The sequence below is a fragment of the Centropristis striata genome, chromosome 14 (genome assembly GCF_030273125.1).
Source record: "Centropristis striata isolate RG_2023a ecotype Rhode Island chromosome 14, C.striata_1.0, whole genome shotgun sequence".
NCBI classification, from domain to species: domain Eukaryota; kingdom Metazoa; phylum Chordata; class Actinopteri; order Perciformes; family Serranidae; genus Centropristis; species Centropristis striata.
Genome location: NC_081530.1, coordinates 28,959,093 through 28,984,024, shown reverse-complemented (window position 1 = coordinate 28,984,024; position 24,932 = coordinate 28,959,093). Strand labels below are relative to the sequence as shown.

General features: G+C 39.9%; 1 protein-coding gene across 2 annotated transcripts in view; it reads right to left on the bottom strand.

Annotated features, from left to right (window-relative positions):
* The window catches only part of ctnnal1 (catenin (cadherin-associated protein), alpha-like 1), a 63,348-nt gene extending 46,013 nt beyond the window's left edge, over positions 1 to 17,335 (bottom strand). For both annotated transcript variants that reach the window (XM_059349579.1, XM_059349580.1), the window contains exon 1: positions 17,002 to 17,335. In XM_059349579.1, coding sequence (XP_059205562.1) covers positions 17,002 to 17,097 — 96 coding nt within the window. In that variant the 5' untranslated portion in view covers positions 17,098 to 17,335. The remainder of the gene's footprint in view (positions 1 to 17,001) is intronic.
* Between the last annotated feature and the right edge of the window lie 7,597 nt (positions 17,336 to 24,932).

Below are 24,932 nucleotides of genomic sequence, written 5' to 3'. Positions count from 1 at the left end.
AGGCATCTTGGTTATCTCAAAAATATGTAAAATACTGTGTAATGCCTTAAAAAACAACCCTTGAAAAATAGGCAAATCATAGTGTAGCGGAGATTCACAGGGTCTCAAAGTGTGAAGGAAGTAATGTCAGCTTGTAATAAACCTAAAACAGACAAGAACAGCACAGGGTACTGACAGCACAAAGAATCTTTCACGTGGATTTCACTGTAATCATACTGAAACTAAGACAGCCAGTCTGACAGCACAGACATCTTTGATCTAAGCAACTTTTTCCCAAAACATCCAAGACATAATATCAAAGACATCTCTGGCCCGGGCGGCAGGGCAATGCAGATGAGATCCCACCCACTTGGAAATGTACACCCCATGCAGTTACAATTTTCTCCAGGCTACACTGGGCTCTTTGTTCCAAAGGAGACCAGGTTATTTCATAGAGACGCTTGTCGTACTTTTGCCTGGGAGTGAATCTTTTACAGGGATATGGCAGTTGTTTAATTTGGCGAGGAAATGTAACAAAGGGAGAAAAACACAGCAGCAAAAACACTGAGCCATCACATATTACATCTATATGTGAGGTCTCCAATCTCTCCACCACATTTGGCTGCAGGCAACATTCAGTGGGATAGTTTCAGAACTTTCAAACAGCTTGGTTCATAAAAAAAATAAGCTTGTGCCTGGACAGTGAAGCCACATTTTGTTTCACTAACTGAACAAGACTTGCAGCTCTGTGATAGAATATTCATATAATTGTATTAGGCAAGTGGTTACAATCCAGGAAGAGAAGAGGCAAAGACAACAAAAACATTTCAGTGGAAGGTTTCATTCACAGACATGGCCTGTTGTTGGGGCGCATAAACAGACAAAATTTGCAACTAATGAATAACTAAACCCCACAATCGCAAGGTGCACTGGATTCTGTACTGTGTACGAAAGCCGACAAACTCCACAAAGGCAACCATGAAAATAATTTTCTCCTAGGAGTTGAATAATTTAGATCAGGCTCACCTTGTGGGATGATGCACCTTCAAAAGAAACAAGGAAAAAATTTACATAGGCTGTAACAAATCTTTCCCTTTGAAACCTCTGGACGCGCAAAATAACACAATGTGGCCCAAAGCACTGTTCCGACTTTGTTCCTACCATCTGACGCCAAACTTTGATTATCCCCCTCCGTCATTTCTTTGTGTGGTTGTAACTTGATATGAAAGCACTTGAAAAGGGCAAACTCCAGTTCCTGATGAGGCTCTATTGTATTCTTCATTCCGCTCCTCAATTATCTCAGTGAGGATCTCTTGGCCCGCCAGTAAAGATTGATGACTACCTGTGTAAAAGCCAAAGAGGCGGAACTGTAAATCGATGCAACCTGTCAGAGAACTGCCTCCAGTTCAGTCATCTCGCAACATATTTCAGACGAATCCAGAACAATCAAGACAATTAGAGGCTGCGTTCTACCGTCATTATCGTCATCGGCTCGGTTTGTAAAACAGGCCTCAAAAATATAATCTTGAGGGTATAATGCCAGTATTGGAGAAAGAAAAGTGATGCAGCCTTTGTCCCAGAGTGACTTTCTTGGATGCAACATAGCATGAAGACAACAGCCGGCTTCCACAACCTGGAGGTACAAACACAACAAGGAGCCATTGGCGAGTCGCCCCCCTCAGGTTGTCCTCACACTGAGCCGTGTTTAATGACTGGGTAATTATATAAAGTCCTCAACAGGATAATCCTAACTGCTTGCCAACTCACCCTCGAAAACATTCCATCAGTCATCATGATGGGTAATTACAAGTAATGGACAAATAATAGTGTTCGGTGAACAGTGTGTGAAAGTGGCTTAACCAGGCTCTGTGACAGCCTCCTACAGTGATGACATGTTCTGCAGAGGAAAAAAAAGAATGACTTTAGTGGCTGCTCGGAGGACGCTGACCTCATACACCTGACACTAAGGCACTGGCTTGCTTGGAATATAATAAGGCCTGTTTTTCTTAAATAAGAGGCAGAGTGACAGAGAAAAATGGGGCTTTGTTTCTAACTGGCCTATTGGGGCCACAAATCAAATAAAAACAAAAGTGTCGGATGAAAGCGCCAAAATAATTCTCACACGCTACCTCCAAGATTATTAGCCCTCCTGGTTTTTGAGCTTCTGAAAATTCTTCACAGATGAAAGGACGGAGATGGGAAGATAAGATGTCAGGTGTGGAAGAAAGTCAACATGGCCGCAAACTATCCCCACGGCGAGACGAGCCCTCTCCCAGAAGGAGGGAAAAGAAAAAGGTAGTTCTAATAATCTGGTCTTGAAGGATTGACATTTGAGAAGAGAGAGACTCTAAAATGTGAATGACTACATTAATAAGTCAATGAAGTGCGTCAACCCAAACATCAAACCCAATGGAGAAGGATAGTGGCCGACCGGGATGATTCATTGATGAAAGTGGTGAGTGAACAAGGCGAGGCCAAGTTCAAGCCCTTGGGGGGAGAGAAGGCTCTAACTCATGCATACCAGCCAGTATAGAGTTCATAAAGGTCGCACCCTTTGAGAATGTGACTTTTGACCCGAGTCGTGATGCCCCTATAAACAATACATAGACACAATTTCAGACAGCACTCTATTACACATTGTTGGAGCTGGTAATACGAGCCCTGTGAAGGAATGCAGCCCCCCTCACTTCAGACTGCATAATGGCCTGTGTTGTGACACACCAGCTCTTTCACACACACTCATGGGGGGCTTAGCGAACATGCTTTCACTACATGACACTTACCCATGTCTGCAAGTATTTCCAGCACTGTTCAGGATCTATTTAAACCTCCAATAACCATTTATTTGTACCAGGAGCCTTTTATTTATTTTTTTATTTTTTCCCTTTTATTAATTCTTCTTTTCGAACCGAAAAAAATAAACAACATAAACTACAACAGCGTAGGCTAGATGCATATACATGTTCATACACATATTCACATAGGCACCATTAAACAGATGTACATAAACATATAAATATTTACACACATACAGTATATAAAGCCCAATACATATACATGCATCTGCCCCGTCTGAGTAATAAGATAGAAATAAGAACCAGCTAACTTAATATTCAATATGCATCTCCTTATATCATTTTGGTTCGAAAAAAAAAGGGAGTAGGCTGAAGTATAAAATACTTATCTAGGCCTATCCCCTGATACTCAACACTTCAAAATAAGAAATTGTATCTCTATATATAGCCACTTAATGTCAAATAAATATGTATTATTATTATTATTATTATTATTTATTTATTTATTTTCTTATTAGTCAACCATAGTATGTCAAACAACTTAGATCTGAGAATTTCTATTACTCCCGCAAAGAAAACAAACGAGCCTCAACATACATAAGCAGTAATTAGTGTTTAGTTTCCACACAAAAATATTTTTTTCAATACAATACCCTCACAAAATATTAGAGACGGGGGAAAAAAACCGATACAGCATATCGCGATATTTTGAGTGGCAATATATTGATTCATGTCCGCCAAGTATCGATATTTAGCGTTATGACGTTTTTTGGAGGCCGTAACGGGCTCAGTTTAAGGATTATACTGGAGATACTGGGATCATATGAAAGGAATCCAAAGACAATGTGTTCGTCAGGATACCGAGTCGGGGAGTTGTCGAAATTAGGCTTTTTTTATGTTTCGTTCCAAAGAATTCAGAACAGTGAATCTTAAAGTTTTTGAAAGTTTGAGAAAATGCTGCAGTTGTTGTCGTCCATACATGTTTGATATCAGTTCAGTTCAGTTTGACTGAATAATTTGTTGGTCAGTCTGTGGGACTCTCATTGAGGAGAAATAAAAACACTGAAGTGAGATGAATAGAGTGAGAATTTTCTCTTATTTGACTAAACAATTATTGATTGAATTTAATTTTGTGGACACAAAATGCAGTTAAACAGTTAAATCGCGATATATTGTATCGCAATACTCACCATATCGCAAAATGCTTAAAATCGCAATAATATATCATGACTCAAGTATCAGGATAAAATCTATCTCACATCTCTATTAAATATCTCAATAGCAATGCTGAAATGATACCACGGTAAAAACCTAAAACCTGAGTAATATTAATGGAATCAGAAAATGACAGAACATGGAACTTAAAATTCTTTGGGGTTTTTTTTATAAATGAAAATTTTAAAAATGTATAAAATTACAATTAAATGTTGCAGTAAGCTGGTGTCCCCATATTTGAGTTTCTGATAGCTTATTTGATATTTGGAACCAGATATCACTTATCAAACAGCACCACAATCAGTGGTACTACAGTGTTCCACGCTGTACAACAAAACAAAAACCGACAAAATAGAATAAATTCAGCTCCTAAAATCAGTTCCTCAGTTTGTGAAGAGAATGTCACCCTCACCGTACTGCTTTTTCTGTCCATTTCACAGTAATGAGAAACACTGACAAATATTCCTCCGTGCTCTTTGGTGGATCATGTGTTTGCCAAATTACAGGAGATGCTTGGACAGGTTCAGAAAACATGGCGAGTCTAATTTCCTTGGTACATTTGGTCAGTAATTAGAGCTGCATTGTTATTTTCCTTATTTTTTTAATGGAGTTCTGCTGATACAGATGGCAGCTCAAAGTGGGACTGTGCAGCCAGCGAAAATGACATGACCTGCTTTATTCTTTTTTTCCAACTTCCTCTGTTGAGTCCATCCATCTGGTTAGCGTGAGCTTAATCCCAGGACTTGTGTTTTTTTGTTTCACAACTCACAGGAAATAACCTTGGCTCTTATCTTTCAGTACCAGTGATATTAAAAACGGTGCATAAAACCATTTTTAAACATGAGAAATAAAGTCCAACCCATGATAAATACTCAGATAATTCTCATCACAGACTAACATTCAAACAAAAGTAAACTTTTTATGTCATCAGCAACTTAAAAAGCTCCTTTTAGCCCTTCAGATAACAGACACGGTTGAACGTCCAGAACAACTGGAACATTATTTATAGAAGGTGAGTGACTTTAACTTATTTATAGGGGTTGGCTGTGTATGTGTTTGTAAGTTCACCCACGCTGGGCTGTGTTTCCCGGCTGGCTGGCCCCCAGCTGTCACCCACCGGCTCCAGTCACCCAGAAACAGTGACAAGATAAGAGCACCCTCCCCATACTGATAGGGCCAGGTAGCAGGTACTTTCAGGTTATCGATCGGGGACCAGCGTCACTCGGGTTGGACGACGGGGCATCAGAAACAGGCTGAATCTTTGACTGATAGACTATTTTTTGGGCCAGTTTAAATTGTCTGTGAACTGGTTTACATAACAGGGCAATCTAAAGAGGATTCACACTGCTGTGTCTTTTCCTCCACAGCTGCTGGCCTGATAGATATACCCCCGACTGATGCTGCCGTTTGAAAAGACAACTTAAAATTCCCTGTGAAAATCTGGCTTCTTTAAATGTTGCACCATCCTGCACAGTATTTGAGAACAAAACCTGTTTGTTCAGAAACATCATACTGCCACTGTGTAATCTTACCAGTATCAAGTTAAACTGATTGTCCTATTCCTAAGTCTTTTCACAATGTTTTAGATCATATCTGCTTACAATTGTGCTCGCAATGCTGCATTTGCTTCCAAAAACATTTCGCCTGGAGATATGTGTCGATCAGACAAAAGATGGAAAGAATACCGTCATCTTGATCACTCTCAGGAATTCTGTGTCAAAGAAAGGGACAGCCAAATCTGGCTGAGCTGGTTACATGCTGTTCCCGTTGCTGTTCCTCAGAATAGGTGCAGGGCTGAGGATTATGTCTCAGTTTACAGCACAGCGGGAAAAAAAGGGTAAAAGATCCCTTAGAGAAATAGTTAAGTCTGAACTTTTCAGCTCTGTGCACGACTTGTAGCCTCTGGCTAGGTTTTCTTTGGGCTGCATAATCAATGAGGTGATACAGGGACACTGGATTCTCTGGAGAGATTGAGATTAAAAGGGAGAAAACAAGGGGCTAAGTGGAGAGAGAAGTGGGGAGAGAAACTAAGCACACGGCTGAAGACGGAATGAAAGCGCATGAGAGTAAGGTGTGTGACAGGAAAACAAAATCAGGAAATTGGACAGAGCTACAGAGGAAAGGCGGAAGGCATACAAACAAGGTGCTATAGCATCTTACATACTGATATTTCCACACGCCAACACCCTTGACTCACATCATAAAGTGAAGAATTCCAGTGTGTGCTCAGAACGACTACTTAAAGTCTTACTCTGCTGGGTTTTATGGCCTCATAAAGTGATACTATTGCACAAGATCAAAAGTAGTTTACAGTACAATTTATTAGATAACTGCTGATCAAACCACATTCGCATATAAATATAACAGATAACACGTCCTCATACATATATATATAATGTATACTGTATAAGTTAAACCACGGGAAAGATGTTGGAGTAACATAACCGACTTTAAGTAGTTGAATTTCTGAGTATTCAGAATTAGAAAAGATAAGAAAATGTTTGGTATTCTGTGTTCTTCTTGTCCTTCACACTGTCTTTGTTCTGTCATGTCAAACCTCATCTCTTTAAAAGAACTCATTATCGAGAGGGGAGAAGTTCAAAGACGCTCGAAGAAAGCAATTAACACATACAAGCCAGACTGAAGGATTCCTCTGTGGTACAGTCAGCAATGTTGCTGCTGAGGAGAGGAGAACAAACATGATGACTTGGAGAGCTTTGGGATGTACGTCAGATATTTCTGTTTTCTATGACCTTAAAAGACAGAATTCATTAGGCAACTATACTTCATGAATTTATTATATCATACTGATAGCCAGTTTTCCAGCAAGTTTTCCACATATCTTGTTTTGTATTTCCTTTATGAAACAGTGATGCTGTGACCGACAGCATAGGATCATGAGGTATTGGTTTGGCCTATTGCATAGAGCAAAGGTTTTCTGTGATGCACTCCTCTCCAGCGCGGTGGGGAGGGAGATGTGAGGCAAAGTTACTGCGTGAGATGAAAGGCAAGTAAAATACTTTAGGGTACAAAAACCCTCAAAGTCTGATTGCCACTATTTCAGTCAAATGTGTCCTTATTTCTGTTGTCCATTGAGACTTAACGTCCATGAACACCCTTATAAAACATATATTTTAAAGAAAATTGTGCCAATTTGCCAAAATAAATAAGAAAAAAGGCTTAAAATCAGGGCTCTATTGCAGCCAACAGCTAGTCTCGCATAGCCAGACCAGGTGGCAATCTCCGTGTCTGAGCATGGAGGCCAACCAGGAAGTGCCTTAAGCCTGCAATCCACCGAAAATTCCAGTAGGGGGTGCTAAGTTTGGCTTAAAAAAAAATCTGCCCATTCATTTCAGTGCTAAATTTGAAAACTTCTGACTTGATTTATTACCTCAGAAAATTTTTTCAGGACAACACTATGGTCTCAATCACTAGTTAAAAATGATCTTCAAGACAATTTGATGTCAATAGTTCTAATAATGGCCCCATTTAGAAGAAAATACAAGATAAAGAATCGTTTGGGGCGTTTCTAGCTTTGATTGACAGGTCACTGACAAGGCAAGCCGTCATCAGGAGAGAAGCAGAGCAATGCGTAAACACGGCGACGTGTCAATAAAGTTATATATAATGTTATATAGATAGAAAAGAGGACGTTATATAGATAGAAAAGAGGACGTTTAGTTTAGTCAGTGATCAGATCCCTCTCGCTCCGCCACAGTCCATATATGGTCTGCTCTGGGTATCGGAAACAAGATGGCGACGCAAGATGGCGACGAGTATAACGCTGAACTCGAGGCTTCCAACGGGCAGTCCACAAACCAATGGGTGACGTCACGGTGACTACGTCCATTATTTATAAGTCTATGAGCCAGACCTATCCTCCGTCCAGCTCTGGTGAACGTCTGGCTGCACCCATTATCATTCTGCTGTTTGCTGCAGCTTGTTTGTATTTCATTAAACCAATCACAATCGTCTTGGGCAGCGCTAAGTTCAGGATGCAGAGTCAGTGCTCCTGCAAAATAGATAGCATAAGGGGAAGGAGAATGCCACATGAGAGATGCAACCAGTGGCAGGCTCATAGCCACAGTCTCCATCCAGAGGAAGAGTAGCCCACAGCTAACAGACTTACTTCATGGAATCATTTAGCTTCCTGTTTACATCTCTCGTGGGAACTGAAATTCCAGAACACAAGTTAGATCAAACACAATAATAGAAGGGAGCCTTGGCGATATGATACAGTCAACAAGTTCTCCAACAGAAACGGCAGAAGAGGTTGTGTGTCAGTAACACAAATAACGGCACGTAGTAGGTACATATCGTGGCTTGAGTTTCACAGCACATATGTGCGGCGCATTCTATTACTGTTCTGTAATACTGTTCTTTCTGTGGATTTATGTTGTAAAACCACTGACCATAGGGTTAGGGCAAAAGGCATTGTAAAAAACAGTTTACACAGTAAATAAATGTACATAAATGCTGGAAGTGAAGTAGTTACAAGGGTCACGTGACTGCCGCAATTTATGTTAAATACGTAACATAAGTAAAAAATGGTTTACTTTTATTTTCACGAGATGCAGACCCCACTCTCTTGGGTGAAAGTCAGCTACTCGTTCGACCCATCCGCTACCCCAACCTCCAACCGAACTGCCTTTTAAACTTCACTTGGCTGTCAATCACTACTACGTTAGCAAGACGGTGGCAGACGCATTACAGTGAACGGTGGAATACGGAGACATCGCTCCTTTTAGCTGCCTGTACACATGACCTATATTGATGTGATTGACGGGAGAACAGGCTGGATAATGTATACTGTCAAAACAATATATAATTTCCTATATGTGTTATATATAGATTCTATAGTGATGTCAAAAAATCAACGGCCGAATTGCTTTACTGCTAAAATGATGTCATTTGGATGCTTAACGTTCTGATTCTTGAGCATTGGAGCAAAGCTGGGATGAATCATAGAGGTGCTGTATACAAAAGTATACAGAAATTGGATTCATCATGTTATAACTTTTTGAATTACATGCAATAAAAAGGCAAAATTGTGATATATTTTGTAATCAAGATGGAAAATAACCTGTATCAGGAAGAGGGTAGTTTTTTGCCATAACGCTCAATCCTAAATCCATTAATATAAACTTTATTCATGTTGTGGTATCAATATATTTTACAGTAGACAGCAGCATAAGGGGACACAGTTGAAACAAAGCATCTAAAAGTCATCTATTGAAATAGCTTCATCTAAACAAGGCATGCACCAATATTTTTTTAAACATCTTCCCAAATGGCAAGGTTTCCTGCCTTCCCCAGGATTTGCAGAGCTTAACCCAGCAAGGGCCAGACCTCACATTGTGCAACAACTGTCCTAGTCAATGTCATGTGCTCAAGGCTGGAATTATCACCGCACCGAGCCAAGGAGCCGCCAACAGAAAAGCAATGGATTACAAACAGCTGCCTGCCAAATACTCATCTGTTTACCTGTGGTTGTCCAGGCAGCAGACAATATAGATACGATATCTCTGGCAAAACATGACAAGACGAGTGGGAGGGCACATGCCAACAAGATTACAGTAAGTGGGTTGTCCTCCAGCAGTCATCAGTCTCCTCTGTCCTGACAGTATGTACAGTAACACATCAGGTTTCTGTCCAAGTCTCTATCTATCTGCCTGCTTTTAGTGCTGATACATAAATACTTCCAAACAATATTTCTGCTATCTTATTATCTCAGGTACATCCAGTTTGACAACATGTATATTACCTCAGCTTCAGACGGACCAGCAGGGAAACTGTTGTGCTGTTTTCTTGCAGTTGCACAGATGGCCTCTGTGTGACTACAGAGTAATTAATGTCAATAAGTATGTCCTTGTCTGTGCTTCTGGGCGTGTGTTTATGCATCTGTTTCTATCCACAGGGCGCTTCCAGTCAGGCTGGACAACACAAAACGCCATGCTACATTAGGCACCACATCCCCGCTGATAGAGATCTCTTCCTGTGTGCTCACACTTCGAGATGAGACGTCTCATCACTATCTCATCATTATAAACTAAGAATATACTGTAAATATGGGCTGGTAATGGGCCAGACAGCCACTTGGTACTAAATAAAACGGCCTTTAATAGCTTTTGCAGGCCTTCAAGGACCCTTTACGTAGAAACATGAAAGCTGAACACGGTGAAGAAGCATTTAAACAGGGAGCTGAGATGAAAGCAGCTACAAGATGTTTTAACTGGTTATTGGACAGGCTCAATATAATGCCTGTATATAACCTGCTTACGCAAACAACGGGAAGGTTTCTATATAGTTATTCGTAAGTCCAAAACCAAATGCATGCACTAGCCAGATCTTTATGTCACAAGTCCACTTTTGTCCACAGGAGTCGCCAAAATCAACACAAAGTTAAAGTTCTTTATAGTTGCTTTAATTAAATTAACTGTAATAGCAATAATAGAATAATAAAAAAAAGTAACATATCTTTGCAGAGGTAATGTCCTGGTTTGGTCTGAGAAGAAGTCACGATCAACAGATTTTTATGGACTGTTTCTTGATGATCTGTATGACCAAAAAGCCATCAGAAGACTTTACTTAATAGTGAACAGGTCCCTGAAATTGCTTTCCATTTCCAGTTGACACAAAATGCAAGACTCTGAGCTATGTGAGCACACTGTGCCACTTTGAGTCTCTCTGATAATAGGAAGGATGTTTAATCAATACTTTATCAACCTTCCAGCTACGGCAATACATCTTGGTAGGCAGAAGCTTTCATTGAGACAATTAAAAGCGGTTATCACTATTAGCCACAGCCTTCAGATAACTTAAATGGCAGAGGGTGAGATAGCTTTTTTCACCATTAAATTAACTCTGCCGTTCTCTCCAGGTGACTGATCCCTTTAGGCTGGGTTATTTAGAGGTTTTGAGCGCACACGTGCAATCACACACACACACACACACACACACACACACACACACACACATAGACATGTGCATGCACACAAAAATACACAACTTTCTCATGTGGAAGTATATTAGCCCAGGAGAGGGCAACCGATCGACATGTGAGACAGACCCTTTTATCGGCACTTAAAGAGAACAGCGATCTGTAATGACTCCCCTGATAGCAATAGTGAGAAGAGCAAAAGAGGGAGGACAAGGGGGAAAGGCTGGTCATGCAGGCCACTAACGTTGGTGTGTGTGTGTGTGTGTGTGTGTGTGTGTGTCAGAGAGATACAAAGAAGTGGATGTGACAGAGAGTAAGGGGGTGGGAGGGTTAGCGCAGTGTGTGTGATCATCAAAAGAACGTATATTCTCTAAACTGGCAAAGTTAGCTGACTAATGCAGCCACTTTACTCGAAAACAGGGGGAGTTGAGTGCAATTACATCTCATTTCAATTTGATGACACAAGGCTGTTGACTGCCTGTGTATACCACCTACCACTGAGCAAGAACCTGCTTCACATCCTCATTTACACAACAATAATGGGAGTCAGGCTCACTGCGATTCTTATGTTTGATGCGAAACAAAACACTAAACCACATGCTCCGTCTGGCTCAGAGAGGAAAGACAACTTCTGTATGCAACCCTGATTCTAAAAAAGGTTGGACGCTATGTATAATGTCAATAAAAACAGAATTCAGTGTAAAATTACAAAAAAGAAAAAATACTGTCTTTTGGCAGGTTTCAATCACACACAGTCATGGAAAAACTTATTAGACCACCCATGTTTTCTCCAATTTCTTGTTCGTTTTAATGTCTGGTACAACTAAAGGTACATTTGTTTGGACAGATGTAATGATAACAACAAAAATAGCTCATAAGAGTTGAATTTAAGAGCTGATATCTAGCCATTTTCCATGGTTTTCTTGATAATAAACAAAATCATTGTCAAAAAAAAACATATGTCATTATATCATGATATAATTATATCTGTCCAAACAAATGTACCTTTAGTTTTATCAGGCATTAAAATGAACAAGAAATTGAAGAAAACAATGGTCTAATATTTTTTTCCATGACTGTGTATGTTACAAGGGATTAGCAAATTATCTCATTCTGGGTTTTTTATGTTTTTGACAATGTCCCAACTTTTTGGGAATCAGGGTTTTAAGCAAATAAGTGAGTGTACTGGGTAAATGACCCGTTTAATGTTCAGTCCAACTGATATGGACGTTTTCTGGTTAATGTTGCACTGGATGTGTGACAGGGTCTTTATCCGCTGGCCCTTCTTGAAAATCTTCGACTGATAATGGCAAAACAAGAAAAATGGTGGCCTTGTGGTGACGATCTGACCTGCGCCTAAAATGTGTTATCAGATGCAATGCTGTTCTGGTCGAGGCCTCCAAGGGTTGAAACGAAGTGACAAGTTATGTGGCGACACACAGCACACAAAAGCTGCAGGTGCCTCCACATGAAACCTCAAACACCAGCACCACAGATTCATGTAGTTTCTGTTGTCCGTGAGCAAACAATCACACATACCAACGTATGCAGATACAAAAACACACGAACCACACTGGAATCCCCCGCCCCGATCCTTTCTGGCATAAACACTCACAAATACACACTATAAAGGCTTATTTTGTCTCATTCCCAGGAGGCTAGTATATTTTGGTCTGTGACTGTGAGTGCACATGCAGTCATGCTTGTGGCGCACTGTAATCCTCCTGTGGTTTCACCTTCATGCCAGGGACCCATTTGTCTTCATTATCATCATACGGCTGGAGGAAGCAGATCTGTTAGGGCTCGTGGCAACGGTAATGCCTCTCTGTCCGGGTATAAAAAACAACTTCAATACCTGGACGTTTGTCATGTCAGCCCTCTACAGGACCAGGAACATTAAAGAAGGAAATAGTGCCTCGTGCCTCAATAAAACTGCATTTTCAATATTTCCGAAATGACGGATGAATATGTGAGCGATGGCCGTGCTTACAGAGCTGTTAAAAACAGGAGTGTGTTTATGGAGCTGTTTTTTGTCCGGCATTTTGTTTAATGCGGAATTTATGAGACGAAATGCTAATGCTCCGAGCAAATCACATCCTCAAACCTGCCACTGAGCTTTTGTTTGGGTAATAAATATGCCATTTTAATCCATTTTGTGAGCGAAATGAAGATGGAAAAGCTTTTTTACCCACAGTCCTTTTAGCACATTAAAATTGCAAGCACAACAGAACCCCTGGAAGCATGACAAAGTCGACACTAACAATCTTGGACAGAAAACGGATTTTCCAGGCCCAATTATAGTTGGAAAATCTTTTAAGAAACTCCTGGCTTAGCCCTGCAACAAAAAAAAGTGATGGAGCCAGCATCGCTATGTAATCACAAGGCCAGTGTGTCACAAGTGTTTAAATGTTCAGCGATCTGATCAAAGTCTCAGATTTCACTCCCGAGCTCTTATTGGTTCCCACACTTCTTTACCTCAAAACAACACCCTTACACCTCGTCAGCCTGAGGACCACCATGTCCGCACCCACATGGGGAGGGTGTGTTTTTACTAGGAACACACCTCAATTATAAAGAAACCCAGGAAAAGAACTGTTATTTCACTAATCACCACTTCAAAAAAAGGAATGAGATCTCAAGGAAAAAAGTGGCAGATTATTGCTAATTGCCTTCCAGCTGGCTGCAGAACACATCACAGGTAGGACACACACAACAGCAGACACATTCACGTAGTTTCCCTTCTCTCTGTGTGATGCCCATTACATTTTTGACCACCACCAGAGCAATTCATTACCCTTACCATGCACCTCACAATGCAAGTCAATTGGTATGGAGATAGCTGTCGCAGAAAAGGTGAAGTAAAGCACATCAGAGAAGAGTTTTAAAAAGGTTGAATGGTCAAATTGATCTGGGATGCAGATAGAAAGCATCCAGGTGGCCGCATTACGAAAACACGACACAGGCATCATTTAAATTGCAAAAACTCTGAGCGGCACTGACGGAAGGAATGCAGTCGGCTTTAAAAACTCACTGTCAAAAAGATAAATGCACACAGCAGGACTCAATAAGACAGGTGAACATACAAGCTGCATGAAAAGAGAAGAGGTGGGTGGGACTGTGTGCTGTGTGTATGCAGTGCAAGACCGGGAGACTCCCAGGCCTATAATTACACCGTGGTGGGAGTGAAGCTGATAACAGAGGCCTGAGGATATCAACGTCATGAGAGGAGAGGAGAGGAGAGGAGAGGAGAGGAGAGGAGAGGAGAGGAGAGATACATAATGAAATTAAAAAAAGGGGTAGTGCACAACATGATACCTTATCACGCGCCGGCTTTTCTCACTGACACTGCTTTTTCATTTCCTCCTTGATAGTTATCTAATGACCCCTACAGCACATGATCTTACACACAGGCACAAAAACACACATACATACACACACACAGAGCTCCTTTAAAAGAAAAGCCACACAAAACAGCCCACACAGCCAGTGTGTTTACACTAGATATAATGATTCAATTAGAAGCGGTGTAAGGCAATACTCATTCTCAGAACTGTCACGTAAACCGCTTAACTGAGTTATCTTTCTCACATTAAGGCGGTAATCAGAATACCACAGCGGCGTGAAACATCAGTCTTTCTAATGACCACTGGAACAAACACAAGTCACACAGATTCCTTTTGGCGTTTAGATTCTGTGCACAAACACCCTAACACAGCTCCGGCTTAGGATGTCTGTGAATGCCAAAGACAATAACTATTGTGCATTTTCCTGTTATTTTCATATTTCCAATTAGCCAGCAGGCTGCCACACCTACTTCTGGACATTAACACAACAATCATATAAGTCATGAACATAAGAGCTAGCTGATTAATTTAAATATAATATAATTTATGATTTTCAGTGATTATGAAAGCTCGGCAATATGGACAAATTCCTCTGTCCCGATGGAGGTAATATGTTATAACATTAATTTAATATATAGAAGTTTATGAAAATCCACTTAACAAGGGTTTGTTTGAAAGCATAATGTCAAAAACATGAGGCGATCCATAGAACGGTGTGTTTGATAGAATATCAGAAAATTCTGATTCGTAAGTTCCCAGAGCTCATGGTGACATCTTAAAATGTTTAGTTTAGTCTGACCAACAGACTTAAAAATATTAATTTTTATATCATATAAGACAACAAAAAACAGCAACATTTGAAAATACAATTTGTGCTCGAAAGAAATCTTTCTATTAATCTACTTATAGTTTCAGCTCTAAAAAAACATGTTGTGCATATGTGCAGTAATTGAGTGATTTCTGTGCATATGACCCCCGTGGATGAAAAGCTCTCCCAGCAGGTGAAACTAACGTCCCGGTCAGCACCGACTGGGTGACCGTCCTCCAGATGACATCACAATAAAAACAATAACACATTACATATAGAGAGAACGGCCCTTGGAAATGTTGTTTCTCTCAGCATTGCAGAGCTCTGTTGCTATGGGGACATGCCTCACACTGAGAAAAAAAAAAGTTAGGAAAGATTGTCCTTGAGGCTCACTATTCAACAGCGAACTGTTATATGCTGAATGCCGTTACAGTATACAGCACATTCTTCTATACTACAGGCTGGAGCTCAGCCAGGGTTCTCAGCGGGTAGGAGTGCACCATAAGTTTGCTGCAGCGTAATTATTATTAAGATAACGCAGAGTACAGCAGATTTACTCAATGCTTTTTGCACAAAATTACAGCAGTGCTTAGTAAAAATAGTCTTTCAGTATTTGCTGTTTGCATCAGAGGTATAACTTTACCTCAATATGCCCTTGATTTCTCAACTACACATTTTTTTTTGCATACTTATGAATGAACAGGCTACATAGGACAACCCATATGTATTCAGTAAGCCACAGGATGACCTTATATCTCTCACGTGAGAGGGAGGAAGCAGGCTTTCAGTGTTCACAGGGGGGGAAGGACAGTGTCAGGGACCTTCCATCGTGCTATTGTACAGACTGTGATAACCCACCAGTGAGGCGCCTCTCTCACAACACTACATTTACAGGTCTGTCACTCTTTAGCCTCCTGCACAACAAGGGGATATTAGCATTTATAAGACTGCTGGTCACTCCCCTATTCAGGAGATGCAACCCACCTCCCAGGAACCAACAGTGGAAAACAGTCTTGGTAAAAGCAGAAGCTGCTATTGTTCCTCAAATAGACATTAAAACCCTAAAATGGCATTAATGGATAACAAATTATTACAAAACAGTGTGAAGAGTTTGCAGCCTACTTTGTTGCACCATACAATAAAATGATTAATTAACTCATTGACCTAAGCTCCGTGCTCTTAAAGCCAGGGCTACTGTTTCAAGTCTGCAAGGGGAGAGTTGCTGCAAGAGTGCAGTGGCTTTAAGTGGGTCTTTCTTCTTCTTTTTCTGTTTATTGAAAAACAAAACACGTGCCTCAAAGTGGCCCAATTAGAGAAGTGGGAGTCAGTGCAGTTCAGGACTGGCAAAGGGCAGCAAGAACACAACTTCTTGGGGGAACTTTTATGCCCTTCTGAGCAGTGTGAGGACTTCCAGGAGAGATCTCCAACAAGAAAAGCGATTAATATCACAGTGATTTAGGTGTTTTTGGATGGCTGAACATTGGTTTAATTGCTCTCCCTTTTACTTTCCTCTTTCCACTACATTGCAGCATGTTATATAATTCTACAGACCACCAACTTCTGCCTAACAACAACAAAACTTGTCTTTAGTCTGTTATTATTTATATCTCCCTGGCTGTCTTACATGTTAAAGTTCTGACTTCTTTGGACTTTGCTATGTGCAACTTCTAACAACTTAGTCGTAAACTGTAATAAATTATTAGTAACAGCAATAACAGTAAGTAGCATGAAACTTAAATGCAACTGCACGTGGGACAGTGTTTAAACACAACACGAGAAGGAAATATAAGCAGGTAAACACGAGAATCAAAGTTAGCCTCATGTGTGCGGACATGGCTGTTGTTGTGAAGTGCATTTTAAAGTACAATCGGGTCAGAAATAACAACACAACGGGTTGTTTTACGTTTAAAGTGTACTCACCTGCGATACTAAGGGAATAAGCGTCTGCTCCACCGAGCGAGTTTTGATTTCCAGACCGGAATCAAAGTTACTGTTGCCGCACGGAGATGAAGCCATTCCCGCCGAGCTCTCCCTGCCTGCCTGGCACACAATGCACGGCACTACTGAGTTTACTAAGAGCCTTTCCCTTGCTGCTTCGCGGCTGCAAACCGGTGGAACAGACTTGCTATTTGCACACCGGGGCTTCTGACTTGGTTACACAGTCGTTTATCGAGTGGCTCTCCACGCACGCACGCTGTTTTAATCCACTCCGGCTCGGTGGTTGTGCCGCTGCGCCCGCTAATGTCCATGTAGTGTACTCAACAACGGCAGGGAGCGGACTGCAGCACACCACTGTGGGCAACCACACACACACACACACACACACACACACACACACACACACACACACACCTTCAGGCGATCACTGCTGGCTTCACATGTGCAGCTCAAGGCTTTACAAAGTGCACTTCATCATTTTTCTGATAATCAGGATGATCGCTTTGCTTTGATCTGAACCCCCCTGTCCACTCAGCAGTTATGCAACATAAGACAACTATCATCAAATCAGACAAATTTGGATAAAAGGTTTTTTTTTTTTCTGTTTGGCCATTATGTTATATAGGACTTTTTAATTTTAAAAAATGCATCAACTGCTCATGCAAGTTTCAGAGGATGTTCAGCTATATAGGAGTTTTAGATTTAAAAATTCATAATCCACCCATCCATCCATCCATGCAGATTTCACAGGACTTTGCATCCAGTGCCCTCCAGAGAGAGGAGTGATGCTTTCCTCACAGCACAGCTTTGGTTTGATCCCTGAGACAAAGAATCCCACATTATCCCCTGGAGTCTGAGAATCCCTTATCATCCTCTCCAAATACACACCAGATATGCCAATCAAACTCAGCAGCACCGAGACACATGGGACAGCTCCACTGAGTGGAATGCAGTGCCTATCTTAAAAAAGTTCTGTTTCTGTTTCTGTGGGAAGCATTAATTCTCATGATCGTCCCTGCTCATGCTCTGCAGGTCAATCAAGATCCAAAACTGAGATGGGGCCCTTAAGGTGGCATGACCAAAAGTGCTCCCAAAGTGTTTATTTATGATCAAATCAGTTAAATCACACAAAAATGTCCAAAAAATAACAAGGCAAGTGCTGTTTTCTTTTTAAACTGAAACTAACTGGCCCAGACTTAAAGAGAATTATCCCCTGTGGACATAATTTGAATCGAAGACAAGTGCTGAAAACCTGTTTCCAAAAGCTTAGAGTGAACCGATCAATAAAACCCATTATTTCAATTAGAGATGTGTGTTTGAGTTGTGAATTAGTGGCTGTTGATGGCTTTTTCTTATTTTTTTATTTTTTTATTTTTTTTACAATTTTTCACCTTGTATGTAAGCAGATAGACATGATGCAAGGTGTAGGGGTTTCATTAAGTAGGGCTGCCGATAACTGACGTTACTTTTATTGATGAATCAATTAATCTTTTAGAAATGTCAGAAAACATTAAAAGAAAATATCAACCCTATGTTCTCAAAGGCCAAGGTGATGTCTTTAAATGTCTTATTTTATCAGCAAAAAAGCAAAGATATTAATTTGAATATGAGCATTTTCTGCCATTTTTGAAAAATTTGAATTTTGAAATTTGAAAAATGACTTTAACCTTTAATCGATTATCAAAAGAGTTTATTTGTGATTATTTTTGCAGCTCTAGTATAATATAAATCCTCCCCTCCTTATATACCCATTATCAATGTCAACACCCCCCCCCCCCCCCCCCCCCCCCCCCCCCGCATCTCTCCCAGTTTCCCCAGACTACTTCAACACAGTGGATTTAAATAAAAGAAAAAGTTAAAAAGAAACTCTTAAATGCCAAAAGGGATAAGCCGTAACATCAGCAATACAACAGAACGTTAAGTCCTTTGATGCACGATAAAGACTTGCAAACAGGTTTATTTTTTGTTTATTTGTTCCTCAGAGGAATGGCAGGATGACATTTCATTTTAAACAAACAAACTGACTTGGAGGACTCATATGAATGTTATTCCCAGAGGGAAGGATTGTGGTGTGGAGATGAAACGAGCTGGCACCCCCTGCCGAGAATAAGGTCCATAAGTTTTATTTTAAACATATCTTCATTGTGTGTGATCCGGATGTGTTTAGAGGCTCTTTAAATCTTGCTGTCACACTCTAAAATGGGGACGGAAGGTTTTATCTTTGCAACACATCGTTCCTCTTCTTATTTTGTGATCCAGTGACTTGTGTCCATAATAGGACTCAAAATACTTTATAGCTGTCTGGATCCGAGCCTGACCAAACTATTGCCAAATTCTCTGTATCCTCAAGTGGCTCCGGCAGCTATTTCTAACTTTACAAGTGCAGCTACTGGATGACAAGTGGTGAGTAACACTTCATATTACAAACACACCAGATGGCTGAGAGCAGATATGGCTTATAAGCACTGTGGCACTGTTAGAGAGGGCTTTTGCCTGCTTTATCATCAACTATGGTGGCTGGATCACACTCGGTGTCAGCAGAAGAAACAATGGATGTGTGTGTATGTGTGTGTGTGTGTGTGTGTGTGTGTGTGTGTTTGTGTGTTAAGGCTGTCTGCCACTCTCAGGCCCAGCCAGTATTTATTTAAAACCCCAGAGCTATGCTTTAGTTTAACCATCCTTGTTTACATAGGTCTCTCTCTCTCTCTCTCTCTCTCTCTCTCTCTCTCTCTCTCTCTCTCTCTCTCTCTCTCTCTCTCTTTTTCTCACACACACGTGCAGATAAACACACACGCTGCATCATTATGGAGGCATGCAAGCAGTTTGGCTGCTACGAGCAGACTGGCTGTGTTCCACTTTGATGAATGGCTCTACTACTAACCAGATAATATCTGTATGTTGTTTTGTTAATCTGCTGTGAGGCTCTCTTCCAGGTGATAAGATGATAACAAGCAGCAATTTGGCTACTTGCATTGTGCTGCATCAACTTGTGCTGTTTTAGATGATTCAGTCACAACAGATATGTTCAAGAGGCAAAATAAGATAAGAAATACAATACATCCTGTACATTTTTAAGTGGAAATTGTTTTAGTTGCCAAACAAAGACAAATTGCTTCCAATCCAGAGCAGACACAGTAGTGTGCATATTCTCACTTTGTCAGTTTCATGCTCTAGCTGTGAAACAGGCTTGTTTTTCTAAACAGAATCTCATTTGTACTGGAATATTAAATATTTGCTCCTCTGTCTCTAATCTCTTTTAGGCACATTGCATTTTGACAATTTCCCTGAAAGCCCCGTACAAGCAGGAAGTCCCTTTTGTGTATAGTCATCTGCACAGTCCACTCCAAGGGTATTACTCATTAAATAAAAGATGCATATGCATAGTGTGATTGTGTTGCTAACAGCTGCTACTGTCTCTCCATCACTCGTGCTTAAGAAGTGCTGACTTCTCCGCTCTCTCTGGATCATTCCTGCCGGCGGTACAGCTCCTGGGACAGGAACTGCTGAGCCTAAAGAGATAGTGATTTTGCACACTGCAAGATGTAAAATGACTGCACTCAGTCACATTCCCCTGTTGGATAAGTAGATTGAAATTTGGGATTCAAAGGGAGGATTGTGGTGAAATGTTCAAGGATTCACCCCCCCACCCCCACCCACCACCACCTGGATGTTAAAACGTAAGAAAATGTATATCTCGAGTATACTCTGAATAGGCATATACACTGATCTTGATGATGGATGATGGCCCTCTTCATACATATTTTATACAAGATTTTGTTTTGGAATGGCAGTTTAACAATCAGCCAGGGAGTGGAGTAGGAGGGTGGTGTCTGGGGCCCAAATGATTTCTCAAAAGCTCTGAATTTTTAAGGTTTTTAAAATACCTTAAACTTTGTGGCATTTCCTCTTGGGCTGTCTGACTGGACTGGCAGTAGGTTCATTCCCTATCATTGAGGTTGTTCTATCCTACTACTACTACTACTACTACTATACTATTTGGTAGATATATAATCTAATAGTAACATTTTTCTGTTAGCCCAATTGTCAATTCAAAGTATTGTTTAAATTTACTGGGCATTATTTTGGATCCTTTTTTTGCAACAGCCAGTGCTGGAGAAAGTATTCAGATCGCTTCCTTAAGTAAAAGTACTAATACCACAATGTGAAATTACTCCACTACAAGTAAAAGTACTACATTCAAAACTTACTGAAGTAAAAGCACAGAAGTATCAGCATCAAAATATTCGTAAAGTATCAAAAGTAAAAGTACTTGTTATGCAGAATGACCCCACTCAGATTGTTTTATTCATCCCAAATGTATTTTTGTATGATTATTATTATTATTATTATTATTGATACATTTATGTAAGCAGCATTTTAATTTCCTCAAGGTAGGACTCATTTTACCTTCTTAACACACTGTTATAAGGTTTCATTTCAACAAATGTCACTTCCCTTTAAATTTATCATGTTTACGTTAAATCACGACCTGAAAAGTAACTTAAGCTGTCAGTAAAATGTAGTGGAGTAAAAATTACAATATTCACCTCAAAATGCAATTCAGTACTTGAGTAAATGTACTTAGTTACTTTCCAACACTGGCAACAGTCCAGATAACTATGAGATTGATTCAAATGTTGCAGATTTGTCTGCTAAAAATGTATTCTTTCTCTATTCTAAACTAAATGTAATACTTAATGTGGTAAAACAAAAAATATGCCAAAGTACATTTTTTGCTTCCTTTTAGATGACAGAAGTTAAAAAAAAAAGTAATCCTCACATCCTTTGCTATGATTTCAGAACAATGAAGAAAGTTAGTACACAACTAGACACAAAAAAGGACATTGACTCAACAGAATGTTTTTTACCCTCAGCGTTTTTTTCGATTTATAGGCATTATATTATCAAATGTCTAAAGAAAATGTTGTATATATTCCATATGTTATTCAGAGAATGCCCTCAGACCACCTTAGATTTCTGCTGAGCCCTGAATGTTCACAACATCTGGCTCTGCCCCTGCAACACACATTTTTCCATCCAGTTTTCACACCACAGCTCACATATTAACATGTGCCTCTGGGAAACACTAAGCCTGCAGGTCAGATGGATGAAACATCATTCAGAATACTTGCAGCTCAGTGTAGCGTGGCTTTGATAGAAACCTGCAGCTGAACTCACACACTTACAATGATACAGTGATCGAAGAGGCCCCTGTGAGGAAGAGGAGGTCATATTTAGGTGAGTATTTGGTCGGCTGTTTTTACTGACCAACCCTGAATAGTTTTACAGTCTAAAGCTTCAGGAATTATTTAAATGTTTAATGAGTTTAATCTTGGCTGGTGTGCAGGTGTTTATGTTAATATGGACTTTGGTCAGGGAGAATTACACTGTTTCTAGTGCAAATAAAATGCACCACCACATTAATAAGATGAAATTCAGACATTTTAATATGTTCAAATAAAATAACCAAATCAGCAGAGCTAATAAGGTAGGGGTCCACTGTCTGTCATCTACAGCTCTCCTCCTGCCAAATAAGCCTCCTCAGGGACAAGGCTAATTTAATTGCATGTAAACAAACAAGCAGCAGCAAAGTGCCCCAGCAGACACCCATCCAAGTAATTCTTGCCTTTTCTGCTTCTCCATTTCTGTTGTTACATAATCGCGGACACCTTGCATATACTCATTATAATTCAGTTACCTTCCAGCATGTCTTTGTCTGAAGCCTACCTCATTTGTCAGAGATGTTCTCTGCAATTTGAGATCATATAAATACACAGGGATGTTTAGAAACATAAATGGACCCATTATGCATAAGCTGCATGTTTCTACACACTGTGTGTAGGCATGCAACATTAATAAATGCTCCCTTACAAACACTGAAATGTGTCCATCCACACAAGAGAAATTACAATGTATAAAACAGCATATAGAGTGGTGTTTTTTAATTGCATGGGAACAGACTGAATTATATGATTATTTCAAGGATGAGATTGTGATGATTGCTCTTTAAAATCCAAGGATTAGTTCCACAAGGAGGTGTGTTTTTTAAAGGTGTAAGAAATGACTTAGAAATAGATTAGAATATGATTTAAATCACCTTAAATTGGATCAGTTGCTCAGCCTGAGATAATACTCAGACATAATGAAAGACAATCTAATATGTGTTTGTGTCAGGAAACACAATCTTCAAATGTTTAATTAAAAAAGATTAAAACTTGCATTATTGGATGCTATATCAAGAGTTCAATGTAAACTCAGAGAAAAATTATAAAAAGAGAAAGTACAGGTGTGTGCACAGTTTTATCCTGTCTCAACCAAATACACTTGTTCAGTGAGCAAATGGCTTTAAATTAGAAAGACACTTTAAACTCCCCAAGGATAATTTAGTATTAAAAGAAAACAGAAGGTCCCTCTATCATCCCTCAACCTCTTACAGTTGTAAATATGAAGTTCATTATAGTTATTATCCAAATTGCTCTCCAGGCTTCAGAGCTCCTCGGGCACATTGAGTTATTGAGCACTTGGTGGCAACATATGGCACAATGAAATTAATGAATAAAACATTTAAGGATATTATCTACACTGTAAAACATTTAATTTCTGCTTTCATAAATTCTTGATGCATGCAGCAGTGAGATGGAAATCACGATCACTTTATGCATTAATACGAGTTAATCATGCATGAAAAATGTATAAACTCATGCCTTTGTTGAAAAAGGTCTCTATCATTTTTAATATTTGGTGGGTTTCTTTATGTTAGATTCTTCAATTCAATTTTTTCTCTCTATTTATTTCTAATGATTTACGAGTGAATTTACAGTAGAAATTAAGCATTCCAAATTTTTCTGTTGTGTCTGAACATAATTGGCTTTTCAACGGGCATACCATATACAGGCATGGGAAAACATATTAGACTACCCTTGTTTTCTCCTTGCTTTCTTGTTCATTGATTAATGATTTTGGTTATTATCAAGGAAACCATGGAAATTGTCTAGATATCAGCTCTTAAATTAACTCTTATGAGCTTTTTATGCTGCTTTCATTATATTTGTCCAAACAAATTTAACTTTAGTTGTACCAGGCATTAAAATGAACAACATATTGAAGAAAACAAAGGTCTATTAATTTTTTTCCTGACTGTATATTAAAATTAACAGGATATTACTGAAAAAAAATATAGATTTATACCTGGGATATTCGTTCACACAGACATAGATGCTACAGTGATAAGATACACTAATTAGCAGGAAACTGGCTTCTAATCGGTTGGGTGCTGTTGCCACATAATGAGGCATCATAGCTGCTGCAGAGTGTGTCCACGGGCTAAATCAAAGAGCTTTTCCTGGATGACCCCTAAGAAAAACACTTCACTTGTACCCTGGTGCAAAGACATGTTCACAAAGCAACTCAAATAAAGTTGTACCATTTTACTCTTTTGTCTAGGTATTAAAATAGTAGTGGAACAAAGCCTCTCTCTCCTGAAATGACCCATTACATTTGCTCAGACTAATCCTGCATTGTGTAAGCAGGTACAGAGTTTTCACCACGGGAGGATGATGAATGCATAGTCAGAGCAGTACAAAGATAATAGAGATGTTTTTCACAGACGCAGCTGTTTGGCTACATCCCAGCTATCGCCAAGCTGCCACTCCTGTGATGAGAGCCGTAGATGCATGGGTATCCTCTCCGCAGAGAGGTCGTCTCACCCTGCCAAGTCTGTCTAAATCCTGTCTCCGTCAGACTGAGTGAGGAGGGACAACAATAGCAAGACGAACACAATCTATTTTCTCTCCAAGTGTTGGTGACAGTACGTCTGTTTTGCCTTTGTCACGCACATATACCACAAGTCAGCACAGCCAGAGGCAAGCCGAAAAAGACCCAGCCAGCTACCGCTCCTTCCCTTCTCCTTCCCT